Here is an 18,570-nt window from a genome sequence, read left to right on the forward strand (position 1 = left end):
TTTGTGCACCGGGCCTCTAGTGTTATTATAATCGGCTGAAATGAATTATAACATTATAACAAAGTTTTTGAGATAGATAATGAAAATATATTTCTACAAAAATATGCTGCTCTCACGTAGAACTATTTATGAAACATTAAAAGGGTTAGTTTAATGATTGCCATTTCAAACAAAAATTCAAAAATTCCATCTCAAATATACCAACATTTTAATTTCTACAGTTTGAAAAATAATATAGCCTTAAGTGAGACATATCACTATTAAATTAGTGATTAACGTTCCTTACTTGTTGGTATTCTGTCTAAGAAGGTGTTCTAAAGTTCGTTTCACATGTTTAAAAGTATCTAATTCTTTTGTTAATATTTCCTTCTGTTTAAAAGTTCTTCTTCATATTGGATGCAGAAAGATTAGCCCGACAAAATATAAGAACCACATACATAGTTAAGACATAGTACTAAGACACTCTAAAATATATTACTGTTATCAAAGAATACATTTTTCTTAGTAACAAAATCATTCTTTTGTACATAGTAATAGTAAATACTGCCAAGTTTATTAAGAGTAATAGACTCTATTACATAGTACATTAAGTAAAATGAAATCAAAATAAAAGCTTAAACTATAAAATATTTCTGGCATTTATTTTGATAAAACCAATAGTTTATAATCTATTTTGTGTCCCTAACCCACACTTTAGTGCACTGAAATTTTAGAGATTTCTATTCCACAAAACATTACAGAAAATAGATATATTTCGTCTTTCAGAATATTTTGGTTTTAAACTCACTCTTGAGAAAAGCTGACTCTCTAATTCAACTCCAGGTGAAAGCACCAAGGTAAACAGTTGCTAGCTTAGCCTCTTATCAAGTGCATGCCTGAGACTATCTTTGAGGAAAAGAATTGTGGAATAAAGGACACTGGTAAGCCTGCATTTTTTTTATGTCAAATACCAGTATATGAGCATAACTACTTTAAGGTATGAGACCTCAGTTAGTGCAATCTGAATATTATGCTAACTTTTCATTCAAGCACCAAGGTAAACAGTTTCTAGCTTAGCCTCTTATCAAGTGCATGCCTGAGACTATCTTTGAGGAAAAGAATTGTGGAATAAAGGACACTGGTAAGCCTGCATTTTTTTTATGTCAAATACCAGTATATGAGCATAACTACTTTAAGGTATGAGACCTCAGTTAGTGCAATCTGAATATTATGCTAACTTTTCATTTTATTAGATGTTCACAAGTCAAGTACTCACATTTTCAAAACTAATTTCTTCAATGGTGTCCTCACATGGTAAAAGTGATTCTACAGCATAGGCTGCCAACTCAGCTTCCTTAAATGTTGCTTCCAACTCAGTCTTTTCATTTAGGATGTCCTCCTTCAGACTAATTAGATATGCACAAACAAAATTTAAGTTAAATCTGTCACATAAATGAGGTATATTTTTATGCATATATAACATAGCTTACCTAAATATTACAGTTCCATAAATTGCTCTGCAAAGTATAACAGTAAATTATCACTGAAAATGCAATGAACTTTTCAATACTCCCATATTTTTTCTACATTTACTATAAACAGAAAGACAGCTTTTAAAATGATAAGATATATAAAACATAAAGAGCACCAACAGCAGTGTTTTCACTGTGCCATTTGATCATTATTCAACACCCCTTTTCTGGTTTGTAAAACAATTTGTGGGAGTGTTTGTCTTTTTTTTCTTCCCTTCCTTCTCCTTTATTTCAAATCCAAAATATTTCTCTTTCTAGACCTTATGCCCAAACCCTTTCTTGAAACTTACTACTCTTCAAACAAAAATTTCCCGAGGAGAATGAATAATCTAAACAAGTGGAAAACAAAAAACTAAAGCTCTCCATATATCTAAAAATCCTTCACATTTGGCTTTATCATAATTATCATTCAGGACAAAACTGATAGTATTTGCCTTCTTCATTATGTTTTACCTAAACACTACTGTGTATCAGTCTAAATTTTTTTGATGGGGGAGGTCACATTGTTATACCCTGAAATCAGGATGCTTTTTACAATCTTTGTCACTCAGGAGGAAGTCTTTAGCTGTCTATCCTGTACGTGCCTCATGCTTATAGATTAAGTGTCTAATGCTTTGCCGAATATCCCAGAGATGGGGTGCGGCACTTTTTTAACCTCTAGGAATGATGGGTCATAGAAAAGGGCTGAGGGAGCTGGTGAACAAGGAATGTTTAGCAACATTACAGAAGCAAGACTTCAATGTAAGCTTGCTGCATATTGTAATTTAGAGTCTAGCAGCAAGAAATTTTATTTCAGTTAGAGATGCTCCTAAAAAATGCCATTATCACCAATAATCTTAAAAGCAAGGACAACTCTTTTTTTTAAAATATATATTTTATTGATTTTTTACAGAGAGGAAGGGAGAGGGATAAAGAGTTAGAAACATCGATCAGCTGCCTCCTGCACACCTCCCACTGGGGATGTGCCCGCAACCAAGGTACATGCCCTTGACCGGAATCGAACCTGAGACCTTTCAGTCCACAGGCTGACGCTCTATCCACTGAGCCAAACTGGTTAGGGCAACAAGGACAACTCTTGAGTCAAAAAATGACTTAGAAGAGTTGGACTTAAGTACAGAAAAATTTTGAGAATACCTTAACTCATTTATTATACGTACATTTTTATAAAAGCACAGTTATTTGGAATAAAAATCTATGTATAACTAAGGAGCTTTTTCAATATTTATAAATAAAATCCCATGTCTTTCTTTAATTGGCAGCTTTTCTCTTTCTTTACGGAACATATATAATGGCTCATCAGCATTTGATGGCATCTTAGAGACTATATAAAAAAGTAGATTGTGTTCTTAAGCACCACTGGCTTAAAGTGATGGGCCTAAGAACATGCTGGCCATGAATGACAATTGCCCATTATTAAAAACCATGGGCAGAAAGTCAAGAATGATTACACATGACTGAATATTTTCATTTATAACAAGCTAAACTAGAAGCTGGACCATACCATTCATACTAACAATGGTATGTTAAGATTGTCATTTAGGGGAGCAAGATGTCATATAAATAATGAGTACATGCCTCATCCTAAAAAAAGCAAAATATGGCAGGTATTTGTTGAATAACAATATAGCAAGTGACAGCAAATTGGTGCTCATGAACTACATTTCCAGTATTTCAGAATTTATATCTTCATTTACCTTAGTTAAAACACTTTATACCTTATAAATTCTTAATAAATAAGGTTTTCGTTTTTAATTTTATTCAATGAGATTCCAAAAAAACTAGCCAAATTCTGCTAAATGAGTATACTGTAATAAGATTAAATAAATGTTAACTACTAGATTTGAAGAAGATATTCTAGAAAGAATGCTGTATTTAATTCAAATAATTTACAATACAGGCAAAACATGAAACACTGAAATCAGAAAATTAGATATCCCCTATTGTTGAGAATACCAGCTGAGATGACTTTCACTGATGTGCTGTGGTAAATGTTCTTTTTCTGGTCTACTTTTAAAATGGGAAATCAGTTCTGAATGACTTCCATCATTTGCAGGCTTCTCCATAAATTCGGTCAATGAATTTATAGATGGCTTCCACAACAACTTCTCCACATAAGCTGAAAGTTAGGAAATAATTTCGTTATTAAACTTATCATTTCATTAGATTCTTTTTTATGTCATTACCCTATAATAAAAATTTAAAGATGAGTAAAAAAATATTTCACAGTCGAAACTCAACAAATAGGGATTTTAACTGCTACTAATTGTGATACTAATTTAAAATAGTAACAAAATTGCACAGCACAACCATTCAACAATTGTCAATATCCATACACAGTTTCCAAAAGGTCCACTATTTTCTATATATGATCACAGGATGTAGAAACTTTTATAAATCGATTTCTTGAAGTATTATAATATCTTAATCCAGTCAGACTAGAAAACGGATATAAAAAACATGGGTTACATACCACACAGTTTACCACACATTAATGAAACTCCAAAAAAATATCTTTAGAGCATATTTGTATTTATAAAAAACATATTTATTAAAAAAAAACCACCATGGGTTAATGATAGTGCTGTTTCATTGGATCCATCCAAAAAGAAATGTATATTAATTATGCATAGACCAGTAAAATTTAACATATTTTTGAAAGTATTTGACAATAATAGCTACATAAAAAAGGTAAGTCATTTCTTTCAAAGTAGACCTTTCAAAATTAAACTCACTTACTCCTATTTCCAAGCTCAATCTAGGACAGTTTTTGGTGATAATGATTAGAGAGATGTCATTCCTTCTAAATTTTACTGATCTAATTTTTTCACCCAAACTTGGAGATGTCATTTTTTAAATGTGAATATTTATTAATTCCTTTAAAATGGTTCCAGTTTAAGTAATGTGTTAGTATTTCAGCAATCATTAAGGCTGTTTTCACAACTCTAATATATAGTAATGTGTCTTGATTTCAGTTTATACAAAATCAAATATTATATTTAAGACTTTCTGCATTTCTTCAGAGATAGTTAGCTCTTTGTAATTTATTTTTATATATTTGTGTTATAAAATACATATGTTTAAGAATTTTCAATACTTTAGGTAAATGCAAGATTACAGGTTGAGAGTTATTCACAATATTAACAATTCAGAAACCTTCCAAAGTGTCTGTAAAAAATGTATCTACTTTTGTGTGAAGATTCTATATGTATCAGAGAAGCAAATATTTAGGATACAGACCAATGAAAAGCATACTCATATTTTGGAAATACCAGAAACTCATGTCCAAATGGAACTGCTGAATAAACCTACAGATAGTCTAAGATGATCTACTTGAATGCTGCCAACATGCAACATCCCTTATTAGGGAGTAACAATATTTGAGCTATCTATAGTTTAGAAGAATTAAAAACATACACATACACGAAATTAAATAAACCAACTTAAGGATGAAAAAGAGTATGCTCTAGATAAGTCACTGCAATCAAGAGAATTTTATCATCTACTGCTTTGTTCAGCTGCAATAGCTACTCGACTCAGAGAGGAACTATATCTTTCAGTCATTAATTTGTTTAAATATTTGCTTCTCTGTACACTAGAATCTCAAGAAAGAATGTCTTATTTATATTTGAATTCTCAGCACCAATAAGCCTTGTACAAGTTAAGCAATAATTGAAGGAGAGGACTCAAGGCTTAAAGCAATTAATGAATAGGATGAATAAAAACTTTAGTCACCCTTTGATTCATCTTTTGGGGGATCATTAAAAGAAAAATGGTTCCTATATTTGGAATAAAATTTTTAAAATCAATGTGAGGGGTTAGGGATCTTCAATTTGTAGGAAATATTTTATAAGATTCAGTTTGGTATTGTATTTTTAATGAGTTCTTACTTGGTTTTGTTGGCTACTGACAGCTACTTATACAATTTTTCTAAAAGTTTTATCACAAGATAAAATCATACAACATTTTTCTGCTTCATCACCTATAAAAGTAATTGTGTTTTATTTTAAAGGGTAAACAAATAAAATTAAAACATTGTAAAAAAAATAGGGACTTTAGAATGACTTTTAGCCCAACATTAAAATGGTTATCTTCATTACTGATTCCTCAAAACATGAAAAATATAAATCAAATCTCAGATATTTCCACTGAAATATCAACAATCACAGTCTTACAATCTAGAAGTATTTTCCAGGATAAAAATTGTTCAGAGGTTCCAAGGCACTCCACTATTTTTGTGTTGTGACAATACTATAACCAAAAGCATATGTGTGCTGAATAACAATGTAGTAATTTTCTTTAGCATAAAAAGCCCTACCTTCATTAAAAATGCTATCATTATAGTGGACCAAATGTATTCTTGTATGAAAAGCAGATGTTTCAAAAGAAAATAATTTCAATTATGTAGAATATACTGCCAATTGACAAATGTATAAATAATACTTTTGAACAACTTGTTTGTGGTTAAACAAAAACACATATTTTGCATATATACTTAATGATCAAATCCCTAAAGATTAGCAATTTTAAAATATTTTTAATGTTTAAAGAATTAAATTTCCTATATAGTAATGACTTTACCAGTCCTCTACCAAAAAGGCATGTTCTTAAAGTTTTTTCCAGGAGTGGTCATGGGTTTATGCTGATCCAGCTACACTCACTAAACTATGTTCCATTTTGGCCAGTAACAAACATTTGAGGGATGGCTGTTCAGGGACTGTGATGCTGGCCATGGTCAGAGAAAAGCAAGATCACAGTCCATGAGACCTTTCTTAGCACCTAGATTGTTCTAAACTAACCATCTGCAGACAAATATGTATTTAAAACTAATCTCTCTGATGAAAAAAGCATATTAATCTTGCAGATTTTTTTTGCCAAACATTAATTCTTGGAAAATTAGCTCCCATTGGCTTCAAACAAAGGCACACAAAGCTTCTACAGAAAATTCACTATGAAATATTCAGCAAGGAAGACAAAATAGATATAGGAAAGCTTCTCCTTTCTCTCACTATTCTAGACACTAGTCAAAAGTTTACGAGAGAAGTAATTGTAAGGCTTTTTAGACTCCATAATGAAAAAAAAATGTACGTATAAGAAATTTGAAAATAGGCAAAAAGTAAAAAATAACCAAAAGTAGAAAGTTGATCTTATGAATAAAAGCTACTATAAATAGAAAAAAAAATTTTTTTCTGATACAGAGAATTTCATACACCACTCAATGATGGGGATACATTCTGAGAAATGCGTCAGGTAATTTTATTGTTCTGTGAAAATCATAGAGTGCACTTCACAAACCTAGATGGTATAGCCTACTACACATCTAGGCTATATGGTATAGTCCATTGCTCTTAGGCCACAAACTTGTATAGCATGTTACTGTACAAAACAACATGAGATTATGCCAGACACAAGAGAAATGATATAGTCAAGAAACATGGTAAATAGATATATGAGGTTCCTGCCGGCATAACATGGCATACTGTTTTACAGCAAATATCTTTATAAGTAGAAAGAGTACACTCTAAAATAACAATAAAAATTGTAGTACAGTGAATATATAAATCAGTAACATAGTCATTTATTATCACATATTATGTATTGTACAACACTGTATGTGCTATACTTTTATGTGACTGACAGCACAGCAGGTTCGTTTCACCGGCATCATCATCACAAACACGTAATCTGTTGTGCTCCAACGTCAGGATGGCTATAACATCACTAGATGACAGAAAATTTTCAGCTCCATTTTAATCTTACTAGAGGCTCGGTGCATGAAATTCGTGCACGGGGGGTGGGGCTAGGGGAGGAAGGTGTCCCTCAGCCTAGCCTGCACCCTCTCCAATTTGGGACCCCTGGAGGGATGTCCGCCTGCCCGGGATCGGGCCTAAACGGGCAGTCGGACATTCCTCTCACAATCCAGGACTGCTGGCTCCCAACCGCTCACCTGCCTGCCTGATTGCCCCTAACCACTCCCCTGCCAACCTGATCGACGCCTAACTGCTCCCCTAATGGCCCAATTGCCCTAACTGCCCTCCCCTGCTGGCCTGGTCACCCCTAACTGCTCTCCCCTGCCGACCTGGTCGCCCCTAACTGCCCTCCCATGCCGGCCTAGTCACCCCTAACTGCCCTCCCATGCTGGCCTAGTCACCCCTAACTGTCCTCCCCTGCCAGCCTGGTCACCCCCAACTGCCCTCCCCTACAGGCCTGGCCACCCCTAACTGCCCTCCACTGCAGGCCTGGTCGCCCCTAACTGCCCTCCTTTGCCAGCCTGGTCCCCTCCGACTGCCCTCCCCTGCCGGCCTAGTCACCCCTAACTGCCCTCCCCTGCCAGCCTGGTCGCCCCCAACTGCCCTCCACTGCCACCCTGGTCACCCCTAACTGCCCTCCCCTGCAGGCCATCTTGTGTCCACATGGGGGTGGCCATCTTGTGTGTTGGAGTGATGGTCAATTTGCATATTACTCTTTTATTAGATAGGATGGGACCATCATTGTGTATGGGGTCCAATGTTGACTGAAATTTCATTATGTGGAACATGACTATAAATAATTACCTAACTCCTCTGTCCAATAAATAAAGGAATTTAAATATAAAAGGGTTGCAGATTTGATAATATAGGAAAAAGTTGACATCAGGAGAGACTGATTTGTAAATACTGATTACTTCAAGGCCCGTCCCTCCTCCTTCCCAAAATATCCCTGATTGCTCCAAACCACCAAGAATCCTAAACATTTAATAATATTTGAGAACCATGCAGTTTAGAATTTAATTACTCCATAAATGCTCATATTTTTGTTTTCTTTTAATTTGCTACTAAATCTGTAGTAACAAATATCATATCCATCACCTTCTGCCCTAAAAAATTACCTAACACACTGAAGGACATAGTTTAGGATCTCATAAATGTTAGGGTGATCAAATAATTTAGACTCAAATGGGGACACTTTTGAAAAGAAAGGAGCCCCATATAAAACCCAATTATCCACTAGAATACTGGCCAAAAATTGTTCAGGACATTGTCTAATACCAAGTAAAGTCAGCATCCTTTGCCAGATAAACAGAAAGCTTTTTCCATTTCTTCAACATGAGGACAACTTCTGTCATTTATTAGTGGAGCACTGACTGACCTTATACACATCATCTCACATAAATCCTAATCAGGTTGCTATTAATATCCAAAAGCTACAGATGAAAAAAAAACAAGTTTTAGAAAAGTTAAATAGCTTGCCCAAGATACAAATAAGGAAGTGATAGAACTCAGTTTTCAACCAAAGCCATAAGACACTAAAATATTAATAAATATAAGAATCTATACAGCAGAAAATAACAAAAACTTGCCTTAATCCACTCAGGTTTTAATAACACTAGTATTATAAATTCTGTTCATATTAAAAAATATGTTCTGTACAAGGAAATGAAGGATGAATAAGATTGGGCTCCTGGAAGGCAGAGAATACAATCTAAAGAGAGTGCAGACAGTGAGCAGACCACTAAACTCTAGTGTGCTAAAGGCTGTGACAGGGAACTCATGGGATGCCATGAAAGCATGTAGGATACCTAACACCAACTGGCAGGATCCTGGGAGACTTCCTGGAGGAGGTGGAACCCAGCTGAGTCCTGCAAACAAGTTTGAGAGTGGCAAAACAGAACAGCAAAAGTCATTCCAGGTAGAGGGTAAAGCACCAACAAAAGCAAGGAATCATGAGGGAACATGAACTGCAAGGGCAAGTGGCAAAAGATGAGACTGGACACACTGAAAACAGTAACAGCATGCAAAACTCAAGAGCTTGAATTTTTTCCTAAAGGTTATAACAAACTATCAAATAAGTTTAAGCAGGGGAATGACAGATCAGAAGTGCATCTTTAAAAGGCAAATCCAGTGGTATTTTGGAGAATGGAATTAGGCATATGGAAGGGAGGAGAACAGAAGCAGTGAAACTGGTTATTAGGGTCTCAGAGAGATGAAATTTCAACATTCTTTCTCTATAAAAATGTTTGAAGAAATCAAAAGTTGTTTCCACTGGTGATAAAAAAAAACATGAAGAACAGCAAAGGAATTAGAATGCCAGAATAGCAAGAGATCAGTACAGAAAGAAGTGATCAAATGTAACACCTCATTTACCCATAACTATCTGAATCAATTGCTCCACGTTTCAGAAAATGATAGCTTATCCCTTTAAGTATCAAAATTAACTTAGACCAGACTGAAGAAAATCTTTTAAAAGTATTATTTCTTCCTTTTCAAACAGAGTACAAGGCAGAATATAATTTAACCATTCCTTGATGACCCAGATGCAGCATATTAAAATGAAAGAATATTGAGCAAGATTCATCAGTTTTTTTGTCCTTGTGAGCCACCTGACATGGGCAATCCTTAGCCACAATGTGCCTGGTTTTTTCCTTTTATAAAATGAGACTAACCTTTGCCAGCCAAAGCTGTGGTGAGGTTCAAACAAAACTAAGTTGAAGCACTTACAGGCGAGGGTTTTTGTGTTTGTTTTATTTAGGACCTCTTTGGCTCATTCTGTTGGGGCTGCTTTCCCCCCAGTCTTCCCTTTAAATGTTTTCATCTTTTTTTTTAAATTATCATCCCAAGTCAATCAATAATGATTCCTAAAATTACTTGCAGGCCTGAATCATCTGTATAGAACCAACTCTATCTTTAAAACAGTTTTTGAAACCTATTCTTTGCAGAACTATTACAAATCATCTTCAACGTAGTCATAAACTGACTACTAAACCAGAGCCCCGGGGAAAACAATTATTGACTTCCAACAGAATTGTGCTCAGTGGGTAGATGTTATGTCAAATTCATTGCTATACCCAGACTTTTAAGTTTCATCATTTGTACAGACCAAGCATAATGATTAATAATAATATAAATAAAGCCATTTTCTCATACCTTTGGGTGTTTAGGATACAAAAACCACATTAATACACGTCAACTGCTAAATCAAAGGAGAGGGGGCAAAAAATGGACATGGACACCTAGATGTTAAAGAATTACAAACATGACCATGGCATTTTTATTACAAGCAGAAGGGAACCAAACCAATTTTAAAAGCAAACAGGCCTCTGCGGTGTGTTCCTTTCACCACAATGAACCCAGTGGTGCTTCAAACTACTCCAAGCACTTCATTCAAAACCACCTGAAGCCTTACTATGCATGAGGCTATAGGACAGTGGTTCTCAACCTTGGCTGCACATTAGATCACCTGGGAAACTTTTTAAAATCCTGATTTCTGGGCCTCATCCTCCGGAAATTCTGTTTGTTATGGGGTGGGGCCACAACATTAGTAACAAAGAAACAGAATTTCCGGAGGATGGGGCCCAGAAATCAGGATTTTAAAAAGTTTCCCAGGTGATTCTAATGTGCAGTCAAGGTTGAGAACCACTGCTCTAGGGAAACTGTCTCCTCAATAGACCTGATTCCCAGCACCAGCCACCTCTGGTTTCTCAGTCAACAAGCAGCACCACCTACTAAGCACCTGCACCGGAAACCTGGCCCTGGTTGAATCTCCTGTGTTACAACCACTCCAGAGGGGCTGCTGTCCCCATTCCACAGCAGAGGAAACTGAAGCGGGGACCATTACACCACCTGCCCAAGGCCACACACCTGGAGGGGTTTCCTAGCGCCTGGAACATAGGACCCTGGAGAAGGGATTGTGTCCCGAGGCTTCCAGGAGCATTTCTCATGCACAGCGCCCAGGGCCTACTACGCAGGGACTGTCTGCTACGTCATAAGGCGGGCGCTTAAAAGTCAGCCGCAAGGCTCAGAGCACTGTTCCGTGAAGAAATCCCGCCGTGCCCGGCCGGCCGGGTCAGGGCTTCGTTCTGAAGGCCGCTCCGCTGTCCCAGGGACTACACCCCTCCTAGGACGAGCCTCCCGGCCCTTCTCCCAGCACAGGCAGCCAGTCTCGGGGAGCGGAGGGCGTGGGCCCGGGGGGCTGAGGTCTAGCCCTGGGTGAACGCGAGGGCCTTCCACTTCCGGGAACCACTAGTGCCCTTGGCCCCAGACCCCCAGACCCCCAGACCCGCCGCTGGAGCAATCGCCCACCCGCCTGGCAAACTCAAGCTTCCCTCCGCAACAAGCGCGCCTGCGCTCCCACCGCTGCGTCAGCACGTCGCCGTGACGTCAGCCCGCCGCTCGCTATGAAAGGGGTCCCAGAGGGTGGCTCCGCGAGTGTTGGGGAGACCCGGCCAGCGTACCTGTGCTCTCCAGCCCCCGGTCCGCTGGGAGGGGGCGGGTCGCAGCGGGCAGTGCAGCAGGTGAAAGCTAGGAAGGAAGGCAGGGACCTGAGCGGAAGCAGGCGAGCCCCTAGAACCGCTGGCGGTGGGACTGTGCCCGCTGAGGCGCAGAGGGACCAAAGCAAAGCTGGTAACCAGCGGATGGCTTCTCTGGCAACCGCCGCCCCGCCCTGCCCCGCCCCTTCCGTCGGGCCCGCAGCCGGCGCAGCCCATTGGCCGGACTCGGGAAAACGGACGCCGGCGCCTGTTGCTATTGGCGGGAGTGAGGGGCGGGGCCTGGGAGCGGCTCTTTGTCTCTTTGTTGCTTCTCAGTTTAAACGCTCCGTGCCTTCCCCCGCTCCCCAGTGTTTTGTTTTATGGAAGGAGCAGAATTTGTTATGGAAAGTCTTACCTGAACTCAACTAGAATGGGAAATAAAGTTGATAGATTCAGAATTTTCTGCTTGGCCTGGAAGTGCCCTGCTTTTGCTTGTTAAAGGGAAGATTTGAAAAAGCCAAAGCAACCACCACTGGAAGACACCTCATTTTAAATATGTGGAATTGTTAACTGAGACAAAGAGCCACTCTTTGGGCCTCTGTTTTCTTCAGTTAAATGAGAAAATAGGGCGGTTATCTTCAAGACGCCTTCACGTCTCAAATTCTTTTATCTGTGCTACAATCAGCTGCTATGGTTTATAAACACCGGAACAAGCAAGCCAGATTTTATTTGGAAAAGTATAAAACTTTATCCAACACTTCAACTTAAAATTTATGTTAAGGATGTATGCCATCATATTCACAAATAGAACAACTGTCAGCTGAGCATTTTAACTGTGGTATTGCTCATTATTGATTTTGCTAAAAAATATTTTCCATTGATTATTCCAGCAACACATTTTTTCCCACAGCAGTGTGATTGTCCAGCCAAAAGTTCATGAGAATTACAAGTTCATTCATAATAAGCACAACTTTCATATATGCACCTGGTAAAAGCACTAGGGAATGGAGATATAAGTATCTACTCTCTCACTGATGTATCTTGACCTCCGACAAGTTGACTAACTTCTCTGAGCCAGATTTATCACAAAAAATAAAATAAAAATAAAGACAGTGGAGTTGGGGCAAAATATATAATTCCGAGGGCCTTTCCACCACTAACCTAGGATTCTAGCTAACCTTGCTAATTTGTCACAATTAGAAAAATAATTATATGTCTGGATATATTTTGTGCATTAGTTTATTTTGTTCATTAGATTCCACATATGAATAAAATCATGTGATACTGATAGAGTATAGAGACATAGAAGCCTGGAATAGAATGTCGCATCTCAGAGGGAGGGTGGGGGTGGGAAGAGATTAACCTAAGAATTTATATACATATATGCATAACCCCTGGACACAGACAATAGTGTGGTAAAGGCCTAGGGGTGGGCTAGAAGGGGTCAATGGGGGAAAAAGGGGGACATAAGTAATACTTTCAACAATAAAGTTAAAAAATAATAATTGTAAGTATAAGTTAGGCTAACCTTATGAAAGCTACTTATTTTTAAATGGTATTAGAGGAAGCATTCACAAAATCTCAAAAAGATTCTATAAGATTCACAAATTAACTATTTTAACCGAATTGTCAAAGTAAATATGGGATTCCTCATCCTCTAAATCTAATCTTTTCCTGAAATCTGATTGGATATTAATTTTTCTTAAGACCCCTTATTCTATTGTTATTTAAATGAGCAATAATTCATTCCAGCCCATCCAAAAACCACAATCAAGAGACCTAGCAAGTTCTGCTTTCCTTTTAGAATCCAGGTACCATATAAGAAATCATCTGATTATCTTGCTATAGAGCAAAATGCAGCCAGATCTCACCTATTTAAGCCACTCACCTGAGGTGCCAGACACGGGAGCCATTAGTTCTCCAGACCCAGCCATGTTCCCATCGAATGTACCTGTGTGAGTGACCCTAGCCAAAGCCATGATCTAAGGCAGTGGTTCTCAACCTTGGCTGCACATTAGAATCACCCGTTTCTTTGTTACTAATGTTGTGGCCCCAACCCATAACAAAGAAACAGAATTTCGGGAGGATGGGTCCCAGAAATCAGGATTTTAAAGATTCCCAGGTGATTCTAATGTGCAGCCAAGGTTGAGAAACACTGATCCAAGGGGATGAAAAGTGAAATAGCTTTCATTTTGAAAGGACAAACTAATATGTCCCAGACCATTAAACCCAAGAAAATTCATTGAGGTACCAGAACCCTAAATTTTCATAGGGTTAATCCCCCATTATCTTTTCCATAAAGCAGGGGTGGGGAACCTTTTCTCTGCCAAGGGCCATTTGGATATTGATAACATCATTCACTTAATATAATTCACTTAATATAAATCTATGTTGCTATTTTTTAAAAAGCCCCTAGATTTATTGAATTTTGGAGTCCCATCTGTGGTTGCCTTGGCTGGGCCAGACCAAATGATTTCACTGGCCTTAGTGGGGGAGAGGGGGGCAGACAGTCCCCACCACAGCTATAAAGGATCCCAACAGAACCACCTCTTCCTCCTCCATCTGCCCACTGCTAGCAAACTACTCCTTGGATTATTGGCTGGAGTCAGGGTCACATAGTGGTACCCCAGTAGGAGGGAGGCTTGGGAAAATGCGCATCAGACATGTTTGAACCCTGTCATAAGATGGGTTCTGCCAGCATGAAAGAGGAAGGCTGACTATGGGGGTAGGAAACTAACAGTGCTCAAGCAGGGGCCACACACACAGGAGAAAGGCCATAATTAAAAGGGATTAATATTTGTTAAACTGTTACTCTGACCTCAATGCTGTTTCAATCACTATGTGCTCTTTAAACTTTACGTCAATTTTACAGATGTAGAAGCTGAGGCTCGAAGATATTTAATAACTTACCTAAGGGGCATGCAGCCAGTAAAAAGCAGAACTGGGATTTCAATCCAGGCCATCTAACTTCAAAGCTCAATCATTTAACCATTTAACTACTGCTTCTACACGATTGTTATTATACAGGATTAAAGGTGAATGTCAGTAAAAATTTATATAATTCAAAGCAAAAGTGGCAGAAAATGTTAACATATTCTGAGACTCTTACATTTTAATATTTTGACTTTATCCCCTGCATAGTAAGTCATCTATAATGTGTGACATATTGTTATAATCTGTGATAGCTCATCCATGTGGAGATAAAACATGTATGTGATATAAAGGCATTTAGGATAAATCATGACACACAAAAAATTCATTTATTTATTCTTGGCTGAAAAAGACAAAATGCTCCCTGAAAATTTTCTTTTTCTTTATTTATTTTTAATATATTTTATTGATTTCAGAGAAGAAGGGAAAGGGAGAGAGAGATAGAAACATCAATGATATCAATGATAAGAGAGAATCATTAATCGGCTGCCTCCTGCATGTCCCCCACGGGGGATCAAGCCCACAACCCCGGCATGTGCCCCAACCAGAATTGAAACCTTCAGTAAGCAGGCCAACGTCCTACCCAATGACCAAACCAGCTAGGGTGAAAATTTCTTTTTATTTATTTATTTTTTATTTTTTTAAAAAAATATTTTTATTGATTTCAGAGAGGAAGGGAGAGGGAGAGAGAGATAGAAACATCAGTGATGAGAGAGAATCATGGATCTGCTGCCTCCTGCATGCCCCCCTACTGGGGATCAAGCCTGCAACCTGGGCACATGACCTCGACTGAAATCAAACCTGGGACCTGTCGGCCCACAGGCCAACGCTCTATCCACTGGGCCAAACCAGCTAGGGAGAAAAGTTTCTGTTTAAAAATTTGTCAGTTGCTTATAATGATTGGTTTTTTAAATACTCTTAATACTTTTATAATATGAACATTTGATTTTGGCTAAAATGTATCATTCATTATATTTTTTATTTTTAAAATTATTATCTTTTAGGAACCAATTCTAGCATTATATTACAAAATTGATTTTTTTTTATTTTTTTCTACCTTTGTGACCCTAAAGAATCATTACTCAGAAACATCCCATTACTTTTTTTTTTACTTCTTTATTGTTGAAAGTATTATATATGTCTCCTTTTTCCCCCATTGACCTCTCCCAGCCCGTCCCCCGCCCCCCAGCACAGGCCCTCACCCCCTTACTGTCTGTGTCCTTTGGTTATGCTCATATGCATGCATACAAGTCCTTTGGTTGATCTCTTATCCCCCCCCACACACACACACACACACCACCACCACCACCACCACCCTCTCATGCTTTCCCTCTGAGGTTTGACGGTCTGTTCGATGCTTCTGTGTCTCTGGATCTGTTTTTGTTCATCAGTTTATGTTGCTCATTATATTCCACAAATGAGTGAGATCATGTGATACTTACCTTTCTCTGGCTGGCTTATTTCGCTTAGCATAATGCTCTCAATGAAAACAGCTGTGTAGTAAAATATGCATTCTAATAATATATATTTTTAAACTGCTCCCTAGCCTTTTTGGAGGAGAATAGAAAAAGGCAGAGGAGTTTATTCATATGGAAGACAAAAAAGAATAGGTGAGTAGTAAGGACTAAAGAAAGGAGATCAAAGACTGTCTCAATTTAAGCAGGGCCTTCATTGGAATTTTCAAGTAAGCCACAGCCAAATCTCTCGAAATAATCACAATAGGAGATTATTCAAGAAAACTGGGATCAAAGTAGGATTCTAGGAGCTGTGGGACTTGGGAAAAACTTGAAACCTAAGCCATGCCCAATTAGTTAAAGGGAAAATAGTAACATTAAAGAATAGAAATGACATCACAAGAAAAAAGAACAGAAGAGTCATTTTTTTCTTTGAAAGGTTATTTTCATTAGAAGTGTCACAAATTTCTAAATTCGTGGGAAACTTACAAGAGCATGGTGCACAAAGAAGAAAAGGTTGTTATTCTGATAAGAGGTTCTCAAATTTACCTCTTTAAAATAAGATACTTTGATTTCATGTTTTAAATTTATTTTCTTTATTGATTAAGGTATTATATATGTGTCCTTATACCCCCACTGCCCCCCTACACTTGGGTTTTTATTTTAATGAGATGTGCCTTTCTTATTCTTTGTCATGAATTAATTATACACTCTGGGGAGCAGCAGGCTTCCACTTTCCTCTCCAATAAAATGGTCCCTTGACCTTGTACTGGCTCTCAGCCCCCTAGTCTCAGGCGACTGCCAACCAAGACACCACTTGAAACCAGTGTAAACGCAGGAAACCGGAAGCCACAGCATCCAAATCTGTGAAGATTAGTGAAATGTTTCACATTTTCTTACCCTAATGCCAAGTACTCATCGATTTCTAATTTCCTTAATGCATGCATTGCCTTAATATTCTAGCCCTGCCTGCAGGGAGCGCAGGATTGAGAGGAACAGGGACCTGGCTCTGCATGAGGCCAGGCATGGATTTTGTTGGTGATGGTTAGCTGGTTGATTTTTCTCCTGAAGGGAAGGGAAAGAGAGAAAGAAGGAGATGAAGATCCCTCAAGATAGAAAGGTACTGAGGTAACTTGGAGTCCGGGGGGGGGGCGGGGCACTGCACAATTGTAGAAAATTATTTAAAGAATGCTGATACCTTCAGTGATGTAAAGGTTTTGTTTTACTTTTCTGTGACAAACACCTCTTTAGCTTTCCCTATGAGCTCTTCAATGAAGTCTAAATTTCTCACAAACAAAATTTGTACCTGTTTCTTTGGAAAACTCTAAACAATACCTTTGAAACGATGTGAAGCACAGAAGCAGCACATGTGGATCTAGGAAACAGGAGTTTGAATATGTCAGGTGTCCAGGCAGTTGCAGGGATCTGGGAGGGGGTCTTGGTCTTCCACAGGCCATGGAACCAACATGGGTAAAAGCCAATTATATGTAGGCCTCTGAGGAGCAAGGGGCCCCCAGCTGACAGTAACTGATAATCATATTGATACTAGTAATATTAACTATAGCTACCATTTAGGGAGCGCCATGCCTTGTACGTTTGGACTATATTTTTATATCATTTTGTTATTGGTGAAAGTGAGGGATACCCTTCCCCACTGGGTGCTAGTGGTTGGGTCCTGATGATATCTTGAGAAAAAATAATTTTCTGAGACTCACACAGGAGGATGGGTGATTTTTATTAGCATGGAATTACATCTCTGGGTCTCCAAAATACAATTTCCCTTAATCCAGTCCGGGGACTCAGCAGTGCTAGAAGTGAAGCCAGTGTCCAAAGTTTCCTGTCCATGATGGAGCTGGGCCCGATGCAGCATTAGGCCAGTTGCAGTCCATCAGTCCATTGTGTGGGGTCCACATGGCTGTGAGCCATGCGGGTGAATGCAGGGAAGCCAGAGCAAACGCCTTTGTTTAGTAGATTAAATATCTTAAATCTTCCGGTGCTTGCCGTGGCCACACCTACTCTGGCCAAGGACCTGTTTCCCAGGTGTGACTGACAGACAAGTTCCTTTCCTATTTCACCCAGACTTTACTGGGCATGTGTCTAAACAGTTTTCTGGCAAAGCTGCACAAATGAATGCCTATAATATTTGGCCTTCCCTTTGCTCCTTTCCAGTTATTAATAACTAGGTTAAATTACATGGTATTGCTCAGTGTGGTTCAGTGGTTGAGCATTGACCTATGACCCAGGAGGTCACGGTTCAATTCCCAGTCAAGGCACATGCCCAGGTTGCAAGCTCAATCCCCAGTAGGGGCTATGCAGGAGGCAGACAATTAATGATTCTCATCATTGATGTTTCTATCTCTCTCTCCCTCTTCTCTCCTCTCTGAAATCAATAAAAATACATTATTTTAAAAAATTACAATGGTATCAATTTGACTACAGATAACTACAAACC

General features: G+C 38.3%; 1 protein-coding gene across 5 annotated transcripts in view; it reads right to left on the reverse strand.

Annotated features, from left to right (window-relative positions):
• ODF2L (outer dense fiber of sperm tails 2-like) overlaps positions 1-11,906 on the reverse strand; it is a 39,425-nt gene extending 27,519 nt beyond the window's left edge. For 4 of the 5 annotated variants that reach the window (XM_014532758.1, XM_014532760.1, XM_014532759.1 and 1 more), the window contains exons 1-3: positions 11,719-11,906; positions 3,465-3,627; positions 1,256-1,385 (exon numbers count right to left, since the gene is read on the reverse strand). In XM_014532758.1, the coding sequence (XP_014388244.1) occupies positions 1,256-1,385; positions 3,465-3,574 (240 nt within the window). In that variant the 5' untranslated portion in view covers positions 3,575-3,627; positions 11,719-11,906. Of the gene's footprint in view, positions 1-1,255; positions 1,386-3,464; positions 3,628-11,125; positions 11,551-11,718 lie in introns of those variants that run through there. The other variant, XM_014532757.1, reaches the window with a different exon arrangement.
• Between the last annotated feature and the right edge of the window lie 6,664 nt (positions 11,907-18,570).

The sequence above is a fragment of the Myotis brandtii genome, unplaced genomic scaffold (assembly GCF_000412655.1).
Source record: "Myotis brandtii unplaced genomic scaffold, ASM41265v1 scaffold909, whole genome shotgun sequence".
Classification (NCBI taxonomy): Eukaryota; Metazoa; Chordata; class Mammalia; order Chiroptera; family Vespertilionidae; genus Myotis; species Myotis brandtii.